This window comes from Solanum dulcamara, chromosome 4 (genome assembly GCF_947179165.1).
Source record: "Solanum dulcamara chromosome 4, daSolDulc1.2, whole genome shotgun sequence".
In the NCBI taxonomy this organism is placed as follows: Eukaryota; Viridiplantae; Streptophyta; class Magnoliopsida; order Solanales; family Solanaceae; genus Solanum; species Solanum dulcamara.
In genome coordinates this window covers 16,962,725-16,981,925 of record NC_077240.1, presented here as the reverse complement: position 1 = coordinate 16,981,925, position 19,201 = coordinate 16,962,725, and the positions used below count along the sequence as shown (strand labels likewise).

Here is a 19,201-nt window from a genome sequence, read left to right as displayed (position 1 = left end):
AGCACTAGTCTATCTAGAATTCAGGAACTCAACATAGTTAGCTCTAGCTATAACTCAGAAAATTCAAGAATGATTTAGTTCCTTTACAACTTATGAAATAGATCTACAAATGATAAAGACAAAAATATAAAACTAAACACAGCTAAGAATGGAGATAACTCTATTAGATCCCATACTGTTCTTCGAGAGAATATTTCTTGAGAGAATGGCTTTTGCTATGTAATTCTTCTTAAAATGCAAAAGACTAGATCGTGTATTGGAGAAGAGACTTATATGAGTTGGACACAAGAACCCTTGGAGCAATGCCATTGGCTGACAGTCTGCTGCTCTGCACAACCACTGCAGTAATGATAGTGGTTGTAGAGTACTTTTTTCGGTTGTCTTTGTCATGTAACGGAACTCTCAGTCTCTTCTGAGATTAGGTCCCTCATTAGATTCCAAGATTTGTTAAATCATTAAAACTTCAGAATCAGCTCAAAATTACAATAGGTGTGGTGAAATGAAATAGTATAAATTCCTCTACTTTTAACTAGAAGTCTCGAACTTGATCTTTGGAAACAAAGTCGGGAGCACTAGAACAGGCCAAAGAGTTTTAAACGCTGGATGCAAGGGCGTATGCACATGGAGGGGAGTGGATTCACATGCACCCATCCTCTCCTCCTTAACCCATATATAGCACTGCTACTTTTCTAATTGAGTTCTTAAATTTGTATAGGTGAACCCATGATCAAATGAGCACTTTAGTGTATTGGTAAGTATGTACAAATAAATGAGTGCACGACTTATAGTTTTGGGGTTCGAATTCCTTTGTCCACATTAATATTAATGGTGCTCTCATATTGTTAAAATCCTAGATACGCCTCTGGGTGGATAAACCAAACGAAAAGGAATAAACAGCGTGTGTGCGCGTTACAACTGAATAAGTTCTAAAAGAAATATATATATGAATTGAATAACTTAATGTCATGGATTTTAATTTGCCTCCATTAAGATGTCAAAGCCCCATGTGTTTATGTGATACTTCCATTTACATTGATCTTAACCTTTGAATATTCTTGACCATTAATAGTATGAAGATATTACTGACACCCGCTCACACCACATCAAAATGATCTTACCGACCATAGCTTAATTATTTCTATACATGATTTTTTTAATGGCATTTAGCACACTTTGTAGATATTCCTAAATATTGAATACAATGAAAATTAACTAATACCGCTAAAGACTAGCACTCTTTATTAAAGCCTATAACGACATTGAATACAATGAAAATTAATTAATGCTGCTAAAGACTAGCATTCTTTATTAATATGTATATTTATTGCCGCTAAAAATTATTTTTGTTATAGTGTCGCTGGAAGAGAGCCTTAATACCATCGACTTCTTATCATATCCAGTCTTTAACACATAATCTCACTGAAACATGCTCAACGCGAACCAACAACCAACAAGAGACACTAAGCACTGACAATAGAAGAGGTCAAAACATGCAGGTAGCTACACTGGTAGTATATAAGTGGTACCACTAATTTCATCATCAAAGGAAGCCTTCCCTCTACTCCACTGGGACGCTTCTTCTGGCTCTCCTAGAAGAATCTTCCCCTGATTCACCGACTTGCTCCACCGGTCCTGCATTGCCGTAGTACTCCAGGGCTGGATGTTCCCAACCACCCAAGCCCCTCCAATTTGCAAACTCATCCCACAAGCTGCTAATCGACCCTACACATGTTGAATACACTGTCAAAACTACTCGTGCAGTCTGGTTTACGGAAGAGATTTAGCTCCCTTCATAAACGGTAGCATTCTTGTGTCGATTTCGTTGAATACATTATAACGTATATTATTGACTTCTGGGTCAAAAATCATACAGCATAATCATAATACTCTTTATATGATACTCAGAAGTAAAACAAAATGTGCATGTTTGAATTCTCTGACTATAGTGAACAGGGGAACTCATATAATCTGTATTGGGAGATCCACAGGTGTTACATCTGTAATTGAAGCAATGCTGCAGATTTATCAGCAAAACATATGTAATCACGACTAGGATTTATAGTTCAATCATGGAGTTAAGGTCTTGTTTTTTAATCTAGAACCTTCATGTCAAATAGGGTCTTCTTGCTGAACTCTAGTGGATATCTAGTTCTGTTATCAGTAAAGTATACACTTTTTGTTTTTAAAGCTGCATTCATGCAGGGAAAGTTTGGATTGATGATTAACTCTTATATCTGGTTTAATGTTTCTAATCTGAAGCAACTACAATATGCACCCTTTCTTTATGAGATGAGACTCGATGGTAAATAAAGCGGAGAAGCATGTCAGCATTACTTCTGCTTCTTGATAGTTAATTTCGATGAAGACACTGACAAGCATATAAAAAGATGCGGTAATCTTCATAATGCAACGCTTAACCATAGGTATGTGGTCGAATTTTAGGCTAGAGATATTTGTGATGTGCACTGATCTCAAGTGGCTTTGATCTTTTACAGTGAACACATTGTGTCATGGAGTAAGGATCAGTCTATATAGCTAAACTGCTAGAGGACTCATATTCTTTCACCCAGTTGTCTTTTTCTGCTCCTAAGCAGTGCTAATCACTCTTTTATGGTAAATGCATTGTTGTCAATTTACCCCATAAGAACAATACTTTTATTATTTATATTTAATTATATTCTCCACACCCCCTCACGTGCAAGCCTGATTCTTTTTCATGGGGCCAAACACGTGGAAATTCTTTTTGATATGGGTGGCAGTGAGATTCGATCTCAGGACCTCTGAGACCATCTCATCTAAAAGCTTAAGCCATTAGAGAGAACAATACTTACATTATTTAATTATATTCAGAATACCTACCACCTATTTGTTTTCTTCTACCTCATAAGCAGTGATCTATTAAACAAACAGATCAGCGAATATTTGCTAGGACACAAACAATTCATATGGACTTAAACAGAATACCAATTTCTGTTCTGTTCATTCTCTAAAAGGTACCACATCCTAAACAGGCCCTAAATCGCCTTTTTCAAAGAAGTTAATTAGATTCTGTCAAACTGTGGATAGAAAATGAACTGCCTGCATAAAAGAAATATGATTATAGCTAACTAGAGAGTCCATTGGCTGCAGCATCGTTTTGCATCTATCTGGTGAAATGCTGAAAGATTAAGTTGACTGGAAAATCATGTTAACGGGACAGAAGCAGCAGAAATTAATAATCTCTCTGTCATTCTTGTATTCCCACGTATGATTTCCGGATATGAATGAGATGAACTCGAGAAGATTGTACTCAAATAACCTACCTTGATTCTCCAGCAAGCTGAAACCTTTATCCCATCCAGGCAAATACTTATCAGCATTAGCTTTAAAGTTTTGTTCAAAGTCGCCAAGCTCGTCTAAATGTAAACCAAACACCATTATATTAGATCTCCCCCGACTCATAAGGCATGTTATCTATCATGTTGTTGAAATAAAAATACCTTCATTGAGATTGTGCAAAGTGTGCAGTGTGTCCTCTCGCCCACCTGAACTATGCTTTGTTGTAACAGAATGACCCTTCATAAAGCTCACAAATATAATCAGGACAAAGATGCATGCTTTAATCAATTTTTATTTACTCATAACAAACGAGGCACTTAATCATGTATTTAATTATTAAGAAGAGAAATACCTTGTTGTGAATCCCTTTGGAGATTGTGTGCAGGGACTCCCCGATCGTCTTATCGTCTTCTTTCATCTCTGCTAGAACCACCTATGCAGAAAACAAATAAACAGTCCATTTCTGTTCAAACAATGTGATAATCAGGCTTAAACAAAACATAGCTACTCTGATCCCAATAATATACTACTCACCCCATCAGGACCAGTCATTCTACCTTCAGAGCAAGTATAGTACATTCCATTTAAACCACCATAAGCAACTCTACGGTAGCTGAATCTGTGGCTCCCTATAATGTAATATCACAAAACTTGAAATTTATGTATAAACAATAATCAGATAAGCTAAACACTAAGGGGTTATTTGGTTATTGGTTAGAGTTAGGCAGGTATACTAACTAGTTATGCAGGTATTAGTAATGCAAACATTAGTTGATGTAGAACCAATCATACGACCCTTAAGTTAAAGAAGAGTACTTACCATTGGCTTTTTTACTAGGTTTCTTGTTGTTAACAACCAAGTCTTTTCTTGGTTCAGAGTTTTCTTGAGCCTGACCACCATCACCATCACCTTGAGGATTTAGCTCTTCAATGGTGATTTGCTTCCGAGCGCCTTGTTGTCCATCACACGGGTCGTTCCAAACGCCAAATGGTTCAGTGAAAAATGGATCATCAAAAGGGTTTTTTCCTCCAAATAGCTTCGACATTATTCACTGTTTCAAGAAGATGATCACTGTGAACAAACCCCATTAAAAAGGAAGTAGCTTTTCACTTCTTGCTTTAAAACCAAAAGAGTTTACATTCGTTGTCACAAGTGAAATGGGTTTCCTAAGCTAATACCAGATGAAATTTCTATATTTCAAGATTCAGAATTGGGAAATTTTTAGTCGAAAGAATTTACCTTTTGAGATCCTCTGCTACTTGTTTGCCTCTACTTCCCTGTGTGTGAAACAGCTAAAAGGCAGTGCTTTAGTGATTATGAGTGAAGCTTCTCGAATTTGCATTCTGACAAACCTTTTTTTTATCAACATTGGGCCCTATAAATTAGTACTCTTTTGTTTTGCGTTTATTTTGTTTGATTTCTAATTACAGTGTAAAATTACAAACACACTGTTACACCAAATACTTTTGGAGGTTAAGTATCTCGTTATTACTAGTGCCTTTCTGAGTTTTAACTGATCAGAACTAGCAATAAATAGTAAATGTTCAAAATTATTTTTAAGTATTAAAACAATTTATTAAATAACATATGTATTTGATTATGCATGTTGAAACTAAGTAATAATACGTATAAGCTTAAAATTATTTCTTGCCTCCGGGAAAATAACAAATAGCGATAATAACATGGAGAGTTAGTTATGGTGGTTGTTTTTAGAAAGGTATTCCAAGGAATTAAAAATATATTGCCTACACTTCATTTATAAATTATAAGTACTTCTGAGTTCTTGGAATTTACTAAATATTTAAATTATTGAAGAAGTACCTATAATAAATTAACGTAATCAGTTTATAAACTTACTCGAATCACCTAAATAAAAGATAGTAATATAAATTTGGGATAGTTATTCTTATATGCAAAAAGAAAAATTATTTATCATTAAATACTCATTACTTTAAAGTTGTTGTCATGTGACCAGAAAGTCACGGGTTCAAGCCTTGGAAACAGCCTCTGGCAGAAATGCAAGGTAAGGCTGCGTAGAATAGACCCTTATAGTCGGGCCCTTCCCCGAACCCTGCACATAACGGAAGCTTTAGTACACCGGACTGCCCTTTACTCATTACTTTCATACCCAAAAAAAATCATCAAGGAAAATCAACTAGTTCGCGCATGTAAAAACACTACGGTGAAAGATATTGTTTATATATATATTGTGTTGTTATTCAAGAGCAAAAAATAACTAATCACTTGAAAACTGTCCAATTACTTCATAATATCATCAAAATATATAAAAGTATATATATACTCTGATAATATCATGAAGAAAAAAATACTACAGTAAAAACATTGCTCAATTATTTTTTGATACCATCATATATATATATATATATATATATATATATATATATATATATAAAATTTGCGCGAAGAAGGGGCATTTGAATTTTTGAGTTTCAACTCATACTATCAAGTGTGCAATTTTTCTATCCAAACTATCATCAAACGTTTATCAAAAACACATTTGAACTATTAATCTTTCGTGATGATTAATAAGCCGAACAATAACTTTTCTGGACAAAGCATTAATACTACAACGAACCCAGATACAGCATTCCCTTCTTTATAGACCTACAACTGCTCTTATTACCTCTTACCAGGACCCTAAGCAATTACCAGATATGTAGATTCTTTCTTCTTTTATTTGGTTTAACAAGCAGGGGTATACTATAGTCTTCTACGAGGAAGTTTTCCATTCCCTGGCTCGATATAAATCCGGTGAACACGTACATTCACTCTATATTGATCCGGATGACCTTCTTTGGTCTTCCACTTTGCGTCCCTGGCTGACCACTGTTATTACTCGGTCTCACGCCACTTTGGATCTCGAATCCAGCTTCCCAATTCATCAGCCAATTACTGCTTGTTCCTGCATAACCAAGACAGCATACGATTATGAGGATCATCGAAGCATTAGTTTCCTACAATATAAGAATACACCTCATTCCTAAAAATTTGAAATGGCAACAAAAAAGTTTCTTACAGAAGTGGTCTTCACTTGTCATAAACTAAGAAAAAATAGGTTTAAAAAGTTGTTTAATGCTCCCTATTTGAGGATGCAACAAATTACAAGCAAGGAGCATTAGAAATAGAGTAAAAGCAGTTATCTTCATCTGTACCAATTGATGACAAAAGGTGATCAATTTGTGTAATTGCCTTACTCATTACATTTGGATATCACTACAAATTTGATAAAACACTTCTCCTCTCTATCAAAAGGAGGAAGATCCAGGATTTTAATACTATGTTCTTGACTCGTGTTCTAACCAATGAACCTATCACCTTGTTTGAATTCTCTAGGTTCATAGTTTAGTATTTTCAGCAATTCCAATGTGTTAAAAGTTATGTGTTCAAATGAACCCACCTCTATACTACTTACTAGATCCGGCAGTCTCAAGCCAGCTCAGCTTAAGTCTGGCATAAGGAATGCAATAAACATAAACTGAGAAGACTGCAAAAATCCATCAGACATGTGCAAATGCAATCTGTCGATGTATGAACCAGTCCTATTTAATATGAGTAGAGAAAGGAAGACATATCCTTCTGTTTACTAACCTGCATTTGCGTGGAAATCAAACCCACTCTTCCAGCCAGGAATTTCCTTGTTAGCATTGCCATTCCATTTCTGTTCAAAGCCAGCTAATTCATCTGCACAATAAAGAAAGAAACAACACAAGATGCAAAATCTGCAGTTTAATGGGAAATAAAAACAGAACGTCTAAGCAATCTTATTGAAGATGCTACCTTCATCTAGATTATGCAATGTCTGCATTGTGTCCACCTTACCATCAGAGGCAAGTTTCCTTGTCAACGAGTGCCCCTAAGAATGACAGAAGAATGTCAATAAGAAACTCTTTAGTATCTGTCAAAATAGGGTCTCTGTTATTGGAGCAAAGGAAAGGACCAAAATTCAAATATCCCCCAACTATACAAATGGAAGCTATGTTTTAGAATTTTACATCACCGCTACCACGGACAAAGTACTGCAAGTCTAGAAAAAGATTAATTTGAGAAAAGTCGGACCAATTAATGCTGTCCGCTTGTGTATTAATTGCAATCTCGTTGGCACAAAACACAGAATTAGAATATACGACGATGCACATTGCAATCTAGGAGCTCGATAGTTAGTTGCCAACTCTTTTAATCCTCGAAATATACTCCCCTGTTTATTATATCTGTCGTTTAAGGGTTTTTGCATCCCTACTATGAAAATCATTTGATAGAATTATTCAGAAGGAGCATTTGACTTAAGACTAACAAAATATATATTATACCTTATCCTGAATTCCTCTGGAGATTCTATGTGTTGCTTGACCAGTTGTGCTATCTGCTTGCTTGCTCTCCTCTAACACCCTCTGTTTAACAACACATGTACTGTTAGAACCAAGAAAAACAAGATTATTAATCCAGGACATAAATGGAAAAGAACATACTCCATCATTTCCAGCCCTCCGTGTGGTGGTGGCAGTGTAATATGTCCCGTCTATTCCACCATATGTAACTCTACTATAGCTCATGCTCTGAGGCTTAGATTGTGTTCCTTCCAATTTCATGTCTTTCATTCCACGAGTCACATCTTTGCTTATTATCTTGCTCTTGCTATGGTCTGCAGCATATGTAGGATTAATGATGATGACCAGCAAAACTGCTACTATGGACAAACAACATTAAAAAAAAAAAAAAAAAAACTTGTACCATCAGTTTGGTCTTCAGGGTGTTCAACAAGTGGATTTCTGTTAGAATAAGCCCTATCTCTTTTCTTGTTAGAGCCATTCACATCCCCATCCTCCTTTTCTGGTTCTATCGGTGCTTCTTCCTCATCATCCATATCTATCTCTTCAATAATTGGCTTATTAGATTCATCATCATCAGGAGTTGTTGAATGTAACATGGAAGATTGAGAAATGTTTGGAAAAGGTCGAGTGAAGAACGGGTCATCGAATGGGTCTCTTCCTCCAAATCCAAATATACTTGACATTATGCCTTCAAATGGACTGCCACCTCTTCCTCTCTCCATATTCTCACACCAATCCCTACTTCCTGAACAAACAGAAAATGCCCAAGATTGCATGATTATGAGGAACGAAATTGAATTACCTCTCGGTGCAGCTGCAGCACTGTCGAAAATTGGAAAATGTGCATTTTGTATTTGAAAAGGAGCTGGTGAGAGAGTGACACGTGTTGGGGGTCTAGACTCTTCCCTATTCTATTCCTCCTTGCGGTCAGAACCTTCCAGTTTTCTCCTTTTTCTCCTTTTTTTTTTTTGGGGGTGTTTCAATCTACAGAGAAATTAAAATTTAACTTCACATATATTACTACTTGTGAAAAAACATCAATTTAGTTTTTTTTTTTAAAAAAAATATCACATCAATATTCAAATTTTATGCTATCATAAGATATAAGTTTAAATACGTAAAATATTGTGATATCCTAGTACCTATAAAGGTGGAATAATATCCCATCAAATTAATCGTGTATTCAAATCATTGTTTTAAAAAATATTTTCGGGATGAGTCCCGAGCGAGCTTTGGAGCGGGGCATATTAAAAATGCTTCGGGATGCAAATTGAAGGTGTAGATCAATAAGGCGTAAGTTTTAGAATTTGGGGCATAAGTATTAAGCATAAAAACATAAGTCTTGGCCTCTTGGGGTAAAAACGTAAGCCCCGGGCGTTAATTTTATTTTTTTTTACTTTTAATCCATTTTTGCTTTAAATCATATTTTTTATTATTGGTGTAATGATATTGATATTTTATGTTATCATGTTTTTCAAGTTTTAGTGATTTTTTCTAAAATGTATAAATTAACTCGTATAGAAAACGACATTGCTATAAATAATTTTTTAGATAATCATGTGTGAAACTGATAAGATAGATATTTCATAGCACTATGTTCTTGAGACAACTTTATTTATTTTTTGTCATTACTCTTGCACTTTTTATCTTTCTTCTTCTTTAAAATATATAAACAATAATCAATACAAATATTAATTGAGGGTGAGAAGAACTAGTAAATGTGAAGATAAATGATAATTTTATCTTAAAGATTATTTTGGCTATTATCATAATAGTAGTTGTAATACTTTTTTCTATATTATTAATTATGAATACCTTTCTCAAATAATAATTATGATATATTTTTATATTATTGGTTATTTATTAAAATTTATTTGTAAAATCTTAAAAGTTTTACTTTTGCTTATTTTCTAAGTAATAAAATTATAAAATTGAATATACATGAGCAGTACACCCCGTATCTCGAGGCTTACGCCTCATCCATAAAACGCCTCACCTTACACCCGCCTTTTTAAAACACTGATTCAAACTAACATATGTATAACTTTAAATAATAATCAAAATAATAATAAATGAAAATACATTAATATTAAAGTTTTAAATCATTCAAGAAATTAATTAAATGTATGAAATTATATATAAAATAAAATAAAGTAACATCATTAAAGTAATATGATCAATCATTTTGGCACGCTATAGAATAAAAACTATATTCCAATTCATTCTAATTAAATAATTTTTTGAGTGGAATATCATTTGTGCAAGTAAAAACATATGCAAAATACATAATTACTTACTTTATAGATCCTCTTAAATTCAAAGAGAGATTAGCCACTTTACACAGTTACGAACAATCAAATTACTTTTTAACACTTCAATCAAAGATGAATCTACATTTCTAATCAAGCAGTTGATGTTACAAGAAAACCTGTTGTCAGACTTGAGACACAAGCAAAACTTCTATCTTACAGAACCCATTATCAATACATCATTGCATCCTTTGACTGCTGGGGCCTCTATTATATCCTTCGTGTAGTTTCTGCACAGCAACAGTAGAGGTGATCACGGGATGGGCATCATTAGGTACTAGTTACTACTCTATGATTGTTACAAAAACAAACTCAGCTAGGTAATGTACTTTATGACACCTAGAATTCTTGGGATTCGAGTTCGGGCTTTGATGGGTATTCAAGACCATGAAGTGCAGGTATCCTTCTTAAATCTTCTTCTGAGTAAGCGGGGATGAACCAATACCGCTTGTCCAGGCCAAAAACCTGATGCATACAAACTTAAAAAGGTCAAATGAGATGGATATAACACAGACGAAGGTAATAATACCAGAGACTCAATAAGGAAGTCTAGCTAAAGAAGACATCAAACTGTACATGGATTTGAGCAATTAGAAAAACACAGGCACACAGCCTAATGCTGGAAAAGCTTTGGGATTTGGTCATTTCTGAGTAATTGTTTTGCTGAAGCCAACACTCACACTACCTTTCAAGACAAACGCCAAAACCTTGACATGCATTTGAATACTCAGAGGCCCATAATGCATTCCTTATATGTTCCATATTAAGGGAACCGAAGATCAGCATACTGATCCTGTGATCTTTTAAAGAAGAGTGTATCCAGGACCAATACCAATTGTCTGGAAGTGTCAGGTAGGTAATAACTAAGTTGACCGCAGTGATTCAAACAACTAAAGGTATATGAAGGTTATAGTCAACAGAAATACTTCGAGCTAAAGGTTATTCAGACACAACCACTTACAAACACTCTCTTTTCAGTATTTTGGTACTGAGATTTCATGCAATATCTTGTCTCCTTGATTAGGTTCTCCGTATTACCTCATCTTTAATAAAAACAAAACAAGATAAATAGAAAACAAAATGCTAGAAAACAAAGACAATTGAGATGCAGCAAGCAGGTTAAGAAGGTATAATCAATTTTGGCTCCAAGCTTTTCTATCAAAGTACATGCATACATGATACATCAATGTACCACTTCTTTATATGGTGTCCTCACTTTTCAGAAGTTGATTCAAACCCAGGTGGGTATGCATGTGTATATATACACAATCTGAATTAACAACTGAATTGGTGTAAACTGCTTCCTATTCCTACATAAAGAAGTCTTTCTCTTTTCCCCTTTATTGCCACGGCAAATCTTTATGTTTGATTTTCTACAAGTATACGTTAGAATTAACATAACTGCCATGCTCAATTCAAAGTATTCGACCCAGTCTCAAACATACAGAACAAAAAAATGGAGAACATGGATAGCACCTGGTAAAAGAGATTACCTCCCTTGCAACATGACCAATTTCAAAAAAGTCAAAAAGAGAGATTACCTCGTTTGATCTTGTACCTTTCTACATAACTTTTATCTATAATTTAGATCATAATGCTACATTAGATGCATCAATTTTCACCTTGCAACTGAGAGCAACCTTGGTAAAAGCAGACAAATGACAATCCCAATCTCTTCCAAACTCAACTAACCTGTTCAAAATTCCTCTTCCGACCAAGATCATAACGCCATTTTGGAGTGGTCTTCTTCTCATATGCCTGCAAGTAGAAGAAGTGTTTAAATGAGGCAAAGAATACTCAGAATCCTGTCAGTAAAGGGGGAAATTGCACCCAAGGGTGTGGCCTAGTCGTCAATGAAAATGTCTCGAGAGATTCTTATTTCTTATCCGAAACATTTTTCATTTCTGATTTATTTCATCCCAAGGGAAGCACAAGCAGTGGCCTCAAAGTAGCAGTTGGTTCATGAAACCCATGAGAAGCCACCAATGGATCCTCCAGGTAAAATGAAGGTTCTTCATAGATTTGAGTTTTGAAAAGAAAAAGATGTGGGGAAAAGCAAAATTGATGAGGAATCTCTCTACTTCAATTTTGTTTGTTTGTTTCTTTTTGTGGGATGGAGAAAATATGAAGAGTGTGACCTCCATGATTTTGCTAGACAGCAACTTTTATGAGGTGGTCAATCAAAATGAACCAAAATAAACATGCTTAGATAATTGATCTAAAAAGCACACCGTCCTAAACCCAAGACATGGAGAAACACCAATTTTTAGCAATAGTTTTCCCCTTACGATCAGAGATAGCTGTTCGCCATTAAACTTTCAACCCAAAAGTGAGAAAGGGGTAATACCTCAATGGTTGTGGTATTGCCAGCCACCAATGATATGTGCATGATCAGAAATCCCAATACACTCAAAGCAAAAGCAAGATTGAAGACTGTGATTCACAAGAACTGTGTAAATAAATAGGCTTGCATGCCCATGTAAGAGAAATCACAGGAGGAGTTTGGGAAGCAGGGTTTCTACACCTTACCAAAAGCAAGGAAAGTGGTAGCAAGAGTGCCAGGAGTCCCAGGTATCTCTCCATCACTGAAGAATGCAATAAACTGTGGCAGTAATGCTAGAGTCACAAGAGTAGTCTCAAGGAACGTGTAGAACTGCATAAAGAAAGATGGAATTAATTTAGGAAGAGGGTCAATAAAATATTTATCGTCAACAAATGGAACATTAATAGTGGATAAGTATCTCCATTGAAAATTGATAAATACAATCAGCTGGAAGGAATTCACAGGCATAACATGTAGAAATAAGATGGAAAATATTAACTCAATATCACATGCAAGTTAATTGGTCAATCAATTAAGCATCAATCACGAACTAGTAGGTAGGCGGCATCATGATTTGATTAGTTTTACGCTGTCCAACAACCTACCACAACTCTGCTTTATCCAGTCTTGGTGCCAACTATGCAAAGCTCACATAGGCAGAGTGGCAGAGATGTGAACTAATAAAAAAGGAAAAGTAAAATTTGCCGGCAAAGAACAAGTTTACAGAAATTTCAAAAAAATTCTTCACTGTGGTCACAATATATTTAACTATGATAATGCTCGGAAATTAATGCAAGTTAAGTGGTCTTTCAGATCTTCCAAATGAAAATAGCCAGCACTTTTCATACTTGTACAACTAGCAGGATAAAAGAAGCCACAGCTCCTCATGATTGTGCACTATGGATCAATAGGTGAATATGATTTTCCAGTCACAGTTCTTTCCTATTGTCCGTTTAACTTAAGGAGTTGGTCTAAAATAAAACCTTTAAAACTTTGTGGTATATCCATTGAAGTACGGAAAAGGTGCAATCTGTGCAACACGGAATAAATTGCATAGCAAAAGGGCTAGTAGCTATTAGAACAGAAAGCTAACAACAAAGGCTGAGAGCAGTCAATGCAGAAAAAACACCAAGAAAATTCATATTTGCTGGTACACTATCAATTTTGTTTTGGTTACTGATGGTAGAATCTTATCAACAACTATAAGAATACTGAAACTTACCAGAAAAAGAAGGAAATACTTGTAGTTAAGTGCTCCAACGCAATTGACAACCCACACGCAATGATGGTCCATCTTTAACACACATCTTCCACCTAAAACACGGAAACATGAACAAGTCAATCTCGAAAGGAAAAAAAAATAGAAACAAAATCTTCTCAGAAGGTGCATAACAAGGACTCACAAACAGAACAATGATGGCATCGAGGTGGTTTCAACTGGTTGCACTTTTTACAAAACCGTACTCTTGGGTTTGTTGAATCAGCTGGTGAAGCCCCAAATTCAGATGCGGTTAATGGATCAGTGTCACCACTTTCTTCGTCCAAGACCGGCTTCCAATTTGGAGGTACACTACCAGGATCCGTAAAAACGACAGAGAAGTAACTCCACAAAAGCATCACCAACTGCAGTTATTAAAGAACAAATACTCCTTCAGCGACAGAGTATAGATTACTATGCATCCATAGCCTCATTGAGTTTTATATCAATTCCAAAATTAGAAGATACAAAATTTCTAAGTGGAGAATAAGATTTTCCATGATGTTTAATGAATACTGTTTTTCCCACGTGAAGTTAGTGAATAAATGATTATATGATCACGAGCAAGGAATATACATCTTTAGGCTAACGAGATAACCGAACTCATATTGTGTCAGATACTTTTTGTGAATGCCAACTAAGTATCGCAAGTGCATTGTTGATCTCCATTTCACGCAATGTAAAAAGAACTATCCCGGAGAGCTTCTTCAATAATTGGCATTTTGCATTAACTGTGATCGTATTCTCAATGTTTAAACATGACCTAACTTGAGATAGAGGTATATTTCTTTTGTGCACAATCATTAGAGCTCCAAATTGGGTGTTTTAAAGTGGCAAGCTTGTGAGATTTTTCAGGAGAATGCATTGGGGAGGTCGGAAACTAATTTGGGGAATTCGATTGAGGTAAAATCTTGATTCTAGTTGCAGCAATGTCCATTTTCGGAATTAATTTTTGAAGAATTTTGAGAATTCATTTCTTGGTCTATATAAACCCAATTTTGACGATTCAAGGGTCTAAGTTCAAGAGAATTTCGTGGGGAATCCACTGGTAAACTCAGAATCTTGTGGGGAGGCTTCATGTGAGGTAAATTTACGAATCTAGCTGCTGTTTTAAAAGATTGAAATTGTGTGAAATTTTAAAAGATTGTATCTTGATCATTTGAACTCCGTTTTTAGTGATTTTTGAGGCTAGATTGTGGGGGTTTTCGCAAGGAAAGTCATGGTGTAATTTGTTTGGATTGGGAGGGTCTAGTTTTTTCAGAATTCGCTGATCAAGAAGCTGTCATTTTCATCTTTTAGTTCGAATTTTGTGATTGCATGCTTGTTTTGCGTAGTTTCCCAACTCCATATCGGTTACCAAATTGATTTGTGAGCTTGGGGAGATGTTTAGAACCTATTTTTGGGGTCAACTCCAAAATTCCGGACGTGAGTCCCACATTTCCCGTTTTAGACCTCGAAATTGGTCCGTCCCTAAAAATCATGAAATTAGCGTCTAAACGACCGTAACGACGTTGTGATTTTGTTTTTGGCAGTGTGACAGCGTTCTGAGGCCGTTCGGAAGGAAAAAGCTCTGGCATAGTGATTTGGAGCTCGCGTGTTCAGCCTACAGGTAGGCTACGGTTTTCCTTTCTTTAAATTGAGCCGGAATGTGTGAAATTATGTTGAAATTGATGGAATTTGGGTTGGGTAGCTTATCTGTATATCTTAGGTATTAGAAATCATGCTTAGGGCTTTTCATCGGGTTTCTCGGGTATTTGGAAGCATGCATATCTTGTCGTTATCTATTAGTATTGTAAGGAGAGTTGAATGAGCATATTGTTGATATTGTGGAGTATGTTGGCCTTAGTATAGGTTGTAGACCTGCTTTAGTTGCCCCGACGTCGCTCCGACAGACTTAGATAATTGTAGAATGGAGTAGCGGACTAGTGTCTGATAGTTGGCCTTAGCTAGGCGACACTCTTGCTCTTAATAGCACCCTCATCCATAACTCGGTATGATCATGACTTCGGGATGCGGCGGCAATACTAGATTTCGTGACCATTTAGCTTCGGCTCCGATTTAAGTTTTGGTGGCATATCAATTGACGTATTGGGGAGGAGATTCTCGGTACTGTTGTTGTCTAGTTGGAAAGGAGAATATTCGGCACCATGGGATAAGTCATCTGCGAGCATCCGGGTACCTAATCCCTGCCTCCGTTCTGAATTATCAGGGAGCACCCGGGTACCCAGCTCCGGCCTCTGCCGACTTGCTAGTGTGACGAGCATCCGGATACCCAGTCCTGACCTCGATCATATCGATGTGTTACAGAGAGCATCCGGGTACCCAATCCCGACCTCGACCGCACTGATGTATTATGGCAAGCATCTGGGTACCCAGACTGGGTCCCAGTCCCGGCCTCCACTCCTAAGGCACCCTTAGTTCGTTGACTCTTGGAGATTCTGAGTTTGAAAATGATACAATACTTAGGTTCCTAATATCGCAGATTCTTGGTTCCCAGCCTTGGTAGTTATAGCTATTATGTGCACTCGGCGGGCTTATGGAGGTTCGTCCGAGTTTTTATTTAACTTGTGCACGAGTGTTCCTGCTGGGCTTATGGGGCCCAGTTGGGTATAAATAGCTGTAGTTCTCGCCGATAGTACTCTTTTCACTTTAGATGCTTATGTTGATTCCTATTTAGGCTTATTCTTCTTTTTCATATTGTTTTCACCTTTTCTGCTTAGTCGACCTATGATGCCTACTGGGTACCTGTTGTCTTGGTACTCATACTGCACTCTGCATCTATTTTTGTGATGCAGGATCGAGCACCAGCTACCGCCGTGGATAGATCGAGCCTGTTGCAGTCAGCTTCGAAGACTGGGGTGAGCACTTGGCGTTTTTGGATCATTTCTGTCTCTTTCAGTATGGATGGCCCGTCTTTTGCCTTTTGAGACTAGCCAGTTGTTGTATATATATTTTCGGTCCATTTTCGGGACTTGAACTCGTCTTTTATTTTGTGGCAGCTCTGTACTTGTGGCTTCCAGATTCTGGGAGGAATCTTTAATTGTTTATATCATGTTTTGGTTTACTTTCGCTTATTTTTTCTGCTTTTCTTTTTATTATTTGCCACTCTTGTATTGGTTTCCGCCCTCAAACCCATTACTTGACGTTCCAGATTTACGGGTTAGCCTACCTACTGGTGGGTTATAGTAGGTGTCATCATGAACTGAGGCATCGGGTCGTGACAACCTTCCACTAGAAGTAGAGAAAATTTACCATCTAAAATAGAAAACTTAGAATTCTTCAATGCAATCTAAGCTACAAGAGTGAAATTTGCGGACAAGTACGTCTCAATCTCAAACTAGTTGGGGTGAGCTATATAAATCCTCTTAACCTTCCATTTTTAACAACATATATATGGACAAAGTAAAAAAAAAACAATTATTCTCAATGGAAACAATTATTGTCTAGAGTAAACCTCTACAAGACAGAGCCCATACGTGATGAGACACGCGCGCCTTAGGGGCTTTGGTGCCTTAACTTAAGTGTTGTCTAAGCGCGTGAATAGCTCAGCTTATTTCGCACTTATCTTTAGTGCTTAGGCGTAACTCAAAGCGAGCCTTTGATAACACCAAACCATCCACTCCATTTGAGCATGTTTCATTTCGCCACTCAATGTTTATCTTCCAGGATAAATTAGTACTGTAAAAAAAATGGATTCTGTAAATCTCAAACATTATACCTACACTATCATCAAAATCAATTTCTGACCAAGCTAAACTCACTCATGTAAATTCAAGAAAAAAAATTCTACCAATATTCTCAAACACCTAACCTTACAAAGATCCCAAGAATATGCTTGTACCTCCTATCAAAATCCAATACATCCACAGCATTCTCAAATAACTTCAGTCAAATACCTAAAAGCACCCAAAAAGAACATTCTTTCCAATTTCCTCACAAACCCCACATACTTCTAAATTCCCAGCCACCCATTAAAAACCAATGATCAATAAAGGAACCCCAACGCAAGAAAAGTCAAGAAATTTACCAGACAATGGAATAAGACAAGTACGGCAATCGCGATGAGGGCATCCAAGATTCCAGAGCCACTGACGAGGGATGGACCATAGTTGGTCAAAACGACAGCGTAATATGTAACACCCACAACGCCTAGGACCAACAAGATCATAATTGATCCCAACCCTCTTAGGGCTGTACAGAATCTGAATACGTTCCAAGCCATCACTGTTCCAGATCTATACATAATAAAATCTCTCAAGAAAAATTCACAGGAAAAAAGAAAAGAATTACACAAAATAAGAATCAAAGGGTTTAATTTTCGTTTTGTTCTTGAGAGTATTTATTTGATTAAATTTGGTTTTAATTTCTTTAAAAAATCTTTTTTTTCGGTTTTATGGATTCCGAGCAGAGAAAAGTGGAATCCATGGTTGAGGAGAAGTGAGATGCTGAGGAAGAAGCGAAACTGAGAAGGGGAAGGAGTAAAATTGGAATTACAGCACCCATAGTATTGGGATGGTCAAGCTTGGCAAGCAATTGAAATTAATTTGATCTAATTGATTAAGACATATTCATATTAAATAAGTGAAAAAAACTTGATGAAAATAAATACATTTAATAATTTAATGTTTGAATTGATTAAGACCTCTATCAAATGCAAATAAATAAGACATTTAATCATGAAAATCAAAATTGTTTCACTTTATTTTAAATAAAAATTGGAGTTAGTTTTTATTTTTAAAATGAATATAATATTTAAAAATTAGAGTTGTGTTTGGCCATAAATATAAATTGGAGTTGTGTTTGAATTTTTGTGCGTAAATTGAAGTGAAAAAGATGAAAATAAATTTTATTTATTCTTACTTTTAAACTAATGCGGAAAAATTTGAGTTTGGGACCGAAGCTATTTGGAGGTTAGGAGCTTCATCCGAGCCTTCATTATCGAAAACATACATTGTATATATAAGATCAAATTCTAAGTTTGTGATTATATATACGGAAAATGACCTAAAATGCCCTATAATTATTGCAAACGGTACAAAAATGTCATTCATTCATCTATTGAGCCTAAAATGTCCTTGACATTCATCCACATTTAGGTCGAAAAATGACTTTTTCTTTAACATAAAAGGGCATGAATGGCATTTTTATACAATTTCCAATAGTTCGAGGGCATTTTAGGCACTTTTCCGTAATTAAAATTTTGTTAAATAAATTTTGATTTATAATTAAATTGTAACCAATAGATGACTGCCACATGTTTAAAAAAATATTCAAATTATTTATTTAAAATTTTGATAAATAAATTTTAATTTATAATTAATATTAAATAATAAAATTGTAACTAATAGATGGCCCCACGTGTTTAAAAAAATTATTCAAGTTATTTAATTGAAATTATGTTAAAAAAATTTAATTTATAATTAATTTTAAATAATTAAATCGTAACCAATAGATGACCACCACGTATTTAAAAAAATTATTAAAATTATTTAATTAAAATTACGTTAAAAAAATATCATTTTTTGAACTAAAGGTGGATGATTATTATATAAAATTCTGAAAATTAATGTCCTTGTCATCTACTTTTAGGTCCAAAAAAAAGCTTTTCTTTAACGTAATTTTAATTAAATAATTTGAATAATT

The 19,201-nt window shown here is 35.5% G+C and overlaps 3 protein-coding genes across 9 annotated transcripts; all 3 read right to left on the bottom strand.

The window, feature by feature from the left end:
• Window positions 1-1,275: 1,275 nt before the first annotated feature.
• On the bottom strand, window positions 1,276-4,697 carry LOC129886684 (uncharacterized). Of its 3 annotated transcripts, XM_055961473.1 has the most exons (7): window positions 4,559-4,697; window positions 4,139-4,370; window positions 3,853-3,947; window positions 3,671-3,751; window positions 3,480-3,555; window positions 3,303-3,395; window positions 1,276-1,722 (listed from the first exon to the last, which is right to left on the bottom strand). In XM_055961473.1, the coding sequence occupies exons 2-7, from the start codon at window positions 4,362-4,364 to the stop codon at window positions 1,559-1,561; spliced, it is 735 nt and encodes a 244-aa protein (XP_055817448.1). In that variant the 5' UTR covers window positions 4,365-4,370; window positions 4,559-4,697; the 3' UTR covers window positions 1,276-1,558. The 3 variants fall into 3 exon arrangements, with proteins under 3 accessions (XP_055817448.1, XP_055817449.1, XP_055817451.1); XM_055961474.1 differs by lacking the exon at window positions 3,480-3,555; XM_055961476.1 differs by lacking the exons at window positions 3,303-3,395; window positions 3,480-3,555.
• Window positions 4,698-5,779: 1,082 nt separating this feature from the next.
• Window positions 5,780-8,510, bottom strand: LOC129884767 (uncharacterized). Its single transcript, XM_055959050.1, has 6 exons — window positions 8,069-8,510; window positions 7,807-7,979; window positions 7,648-7,728; window positions 7,118-7,193; window positions 6,929-7,021; window positions 5,780-6,242 (listed from the first exon to the last, which is right to left on the bottom strand). Exons 1-6 carry the CDS (start codon window positions 8,442-8,444, stop codon window positions 6,106-6,108), a joined length of 936 nt encoding a protein of 311 aa, XP_055815025.1. The 5' UTR covers window positions 8,445-8,510; the 3' UTR covers window positions 5,780-6,105.
• A 1,502-nt stretch (window positions 8,511-10,012) lies between these two features.
• On the bottom strand, window positions 10,013-18,087 carry LOC129886682 (probable protein S-acyltransferase 14). 5 transcript variants are annotated; one of them, XR_008766243.1, is made up of 8 exons: window positions 17,586-18,087; window positions 13,704-13,923; window positions 13,523-13,614; window positions 12,507-12,630; window positions 12,325-12,410; window positions 11,670-11,735; window positions 10,307-10,456; window positions 10,013-10,207 (listed from the first exon to the last, which is right to left on the bottom strand). XR_008766243.1 is itself a non-coding variant. In XM_055961470.1 (8 exons), the coding sequence occupies exons 1-7, from the start codon at window positions 17,799-17,801 to the stop codon at window positions 10,317-10,319; spliced, it is 930 nt and encodes a 309-aa protein (XP_055817445.1). In that variant the 5' UTR covers window positions 17,802-18,085; the 3' UTR covers window positions 10,013-10,207; window positions 10,307-10,316. The 5 variants fall into 5 exon arrangements, 3 of the variants coding, with proteins under 3 accessions (XP_055817445.1, XP_055817446.1, XP_055817447.1); XR_008766244.1 differs by having other exon boundaries at window positions 10,317-10,456; XM_055961470.1 differs by having other exon boundaries at window positions 10,307-10,442; window positions 17,586-18,085.
• Between the last annotated feature and the right edge of the window lie 1,114 nt (window positions 18,088-19,201).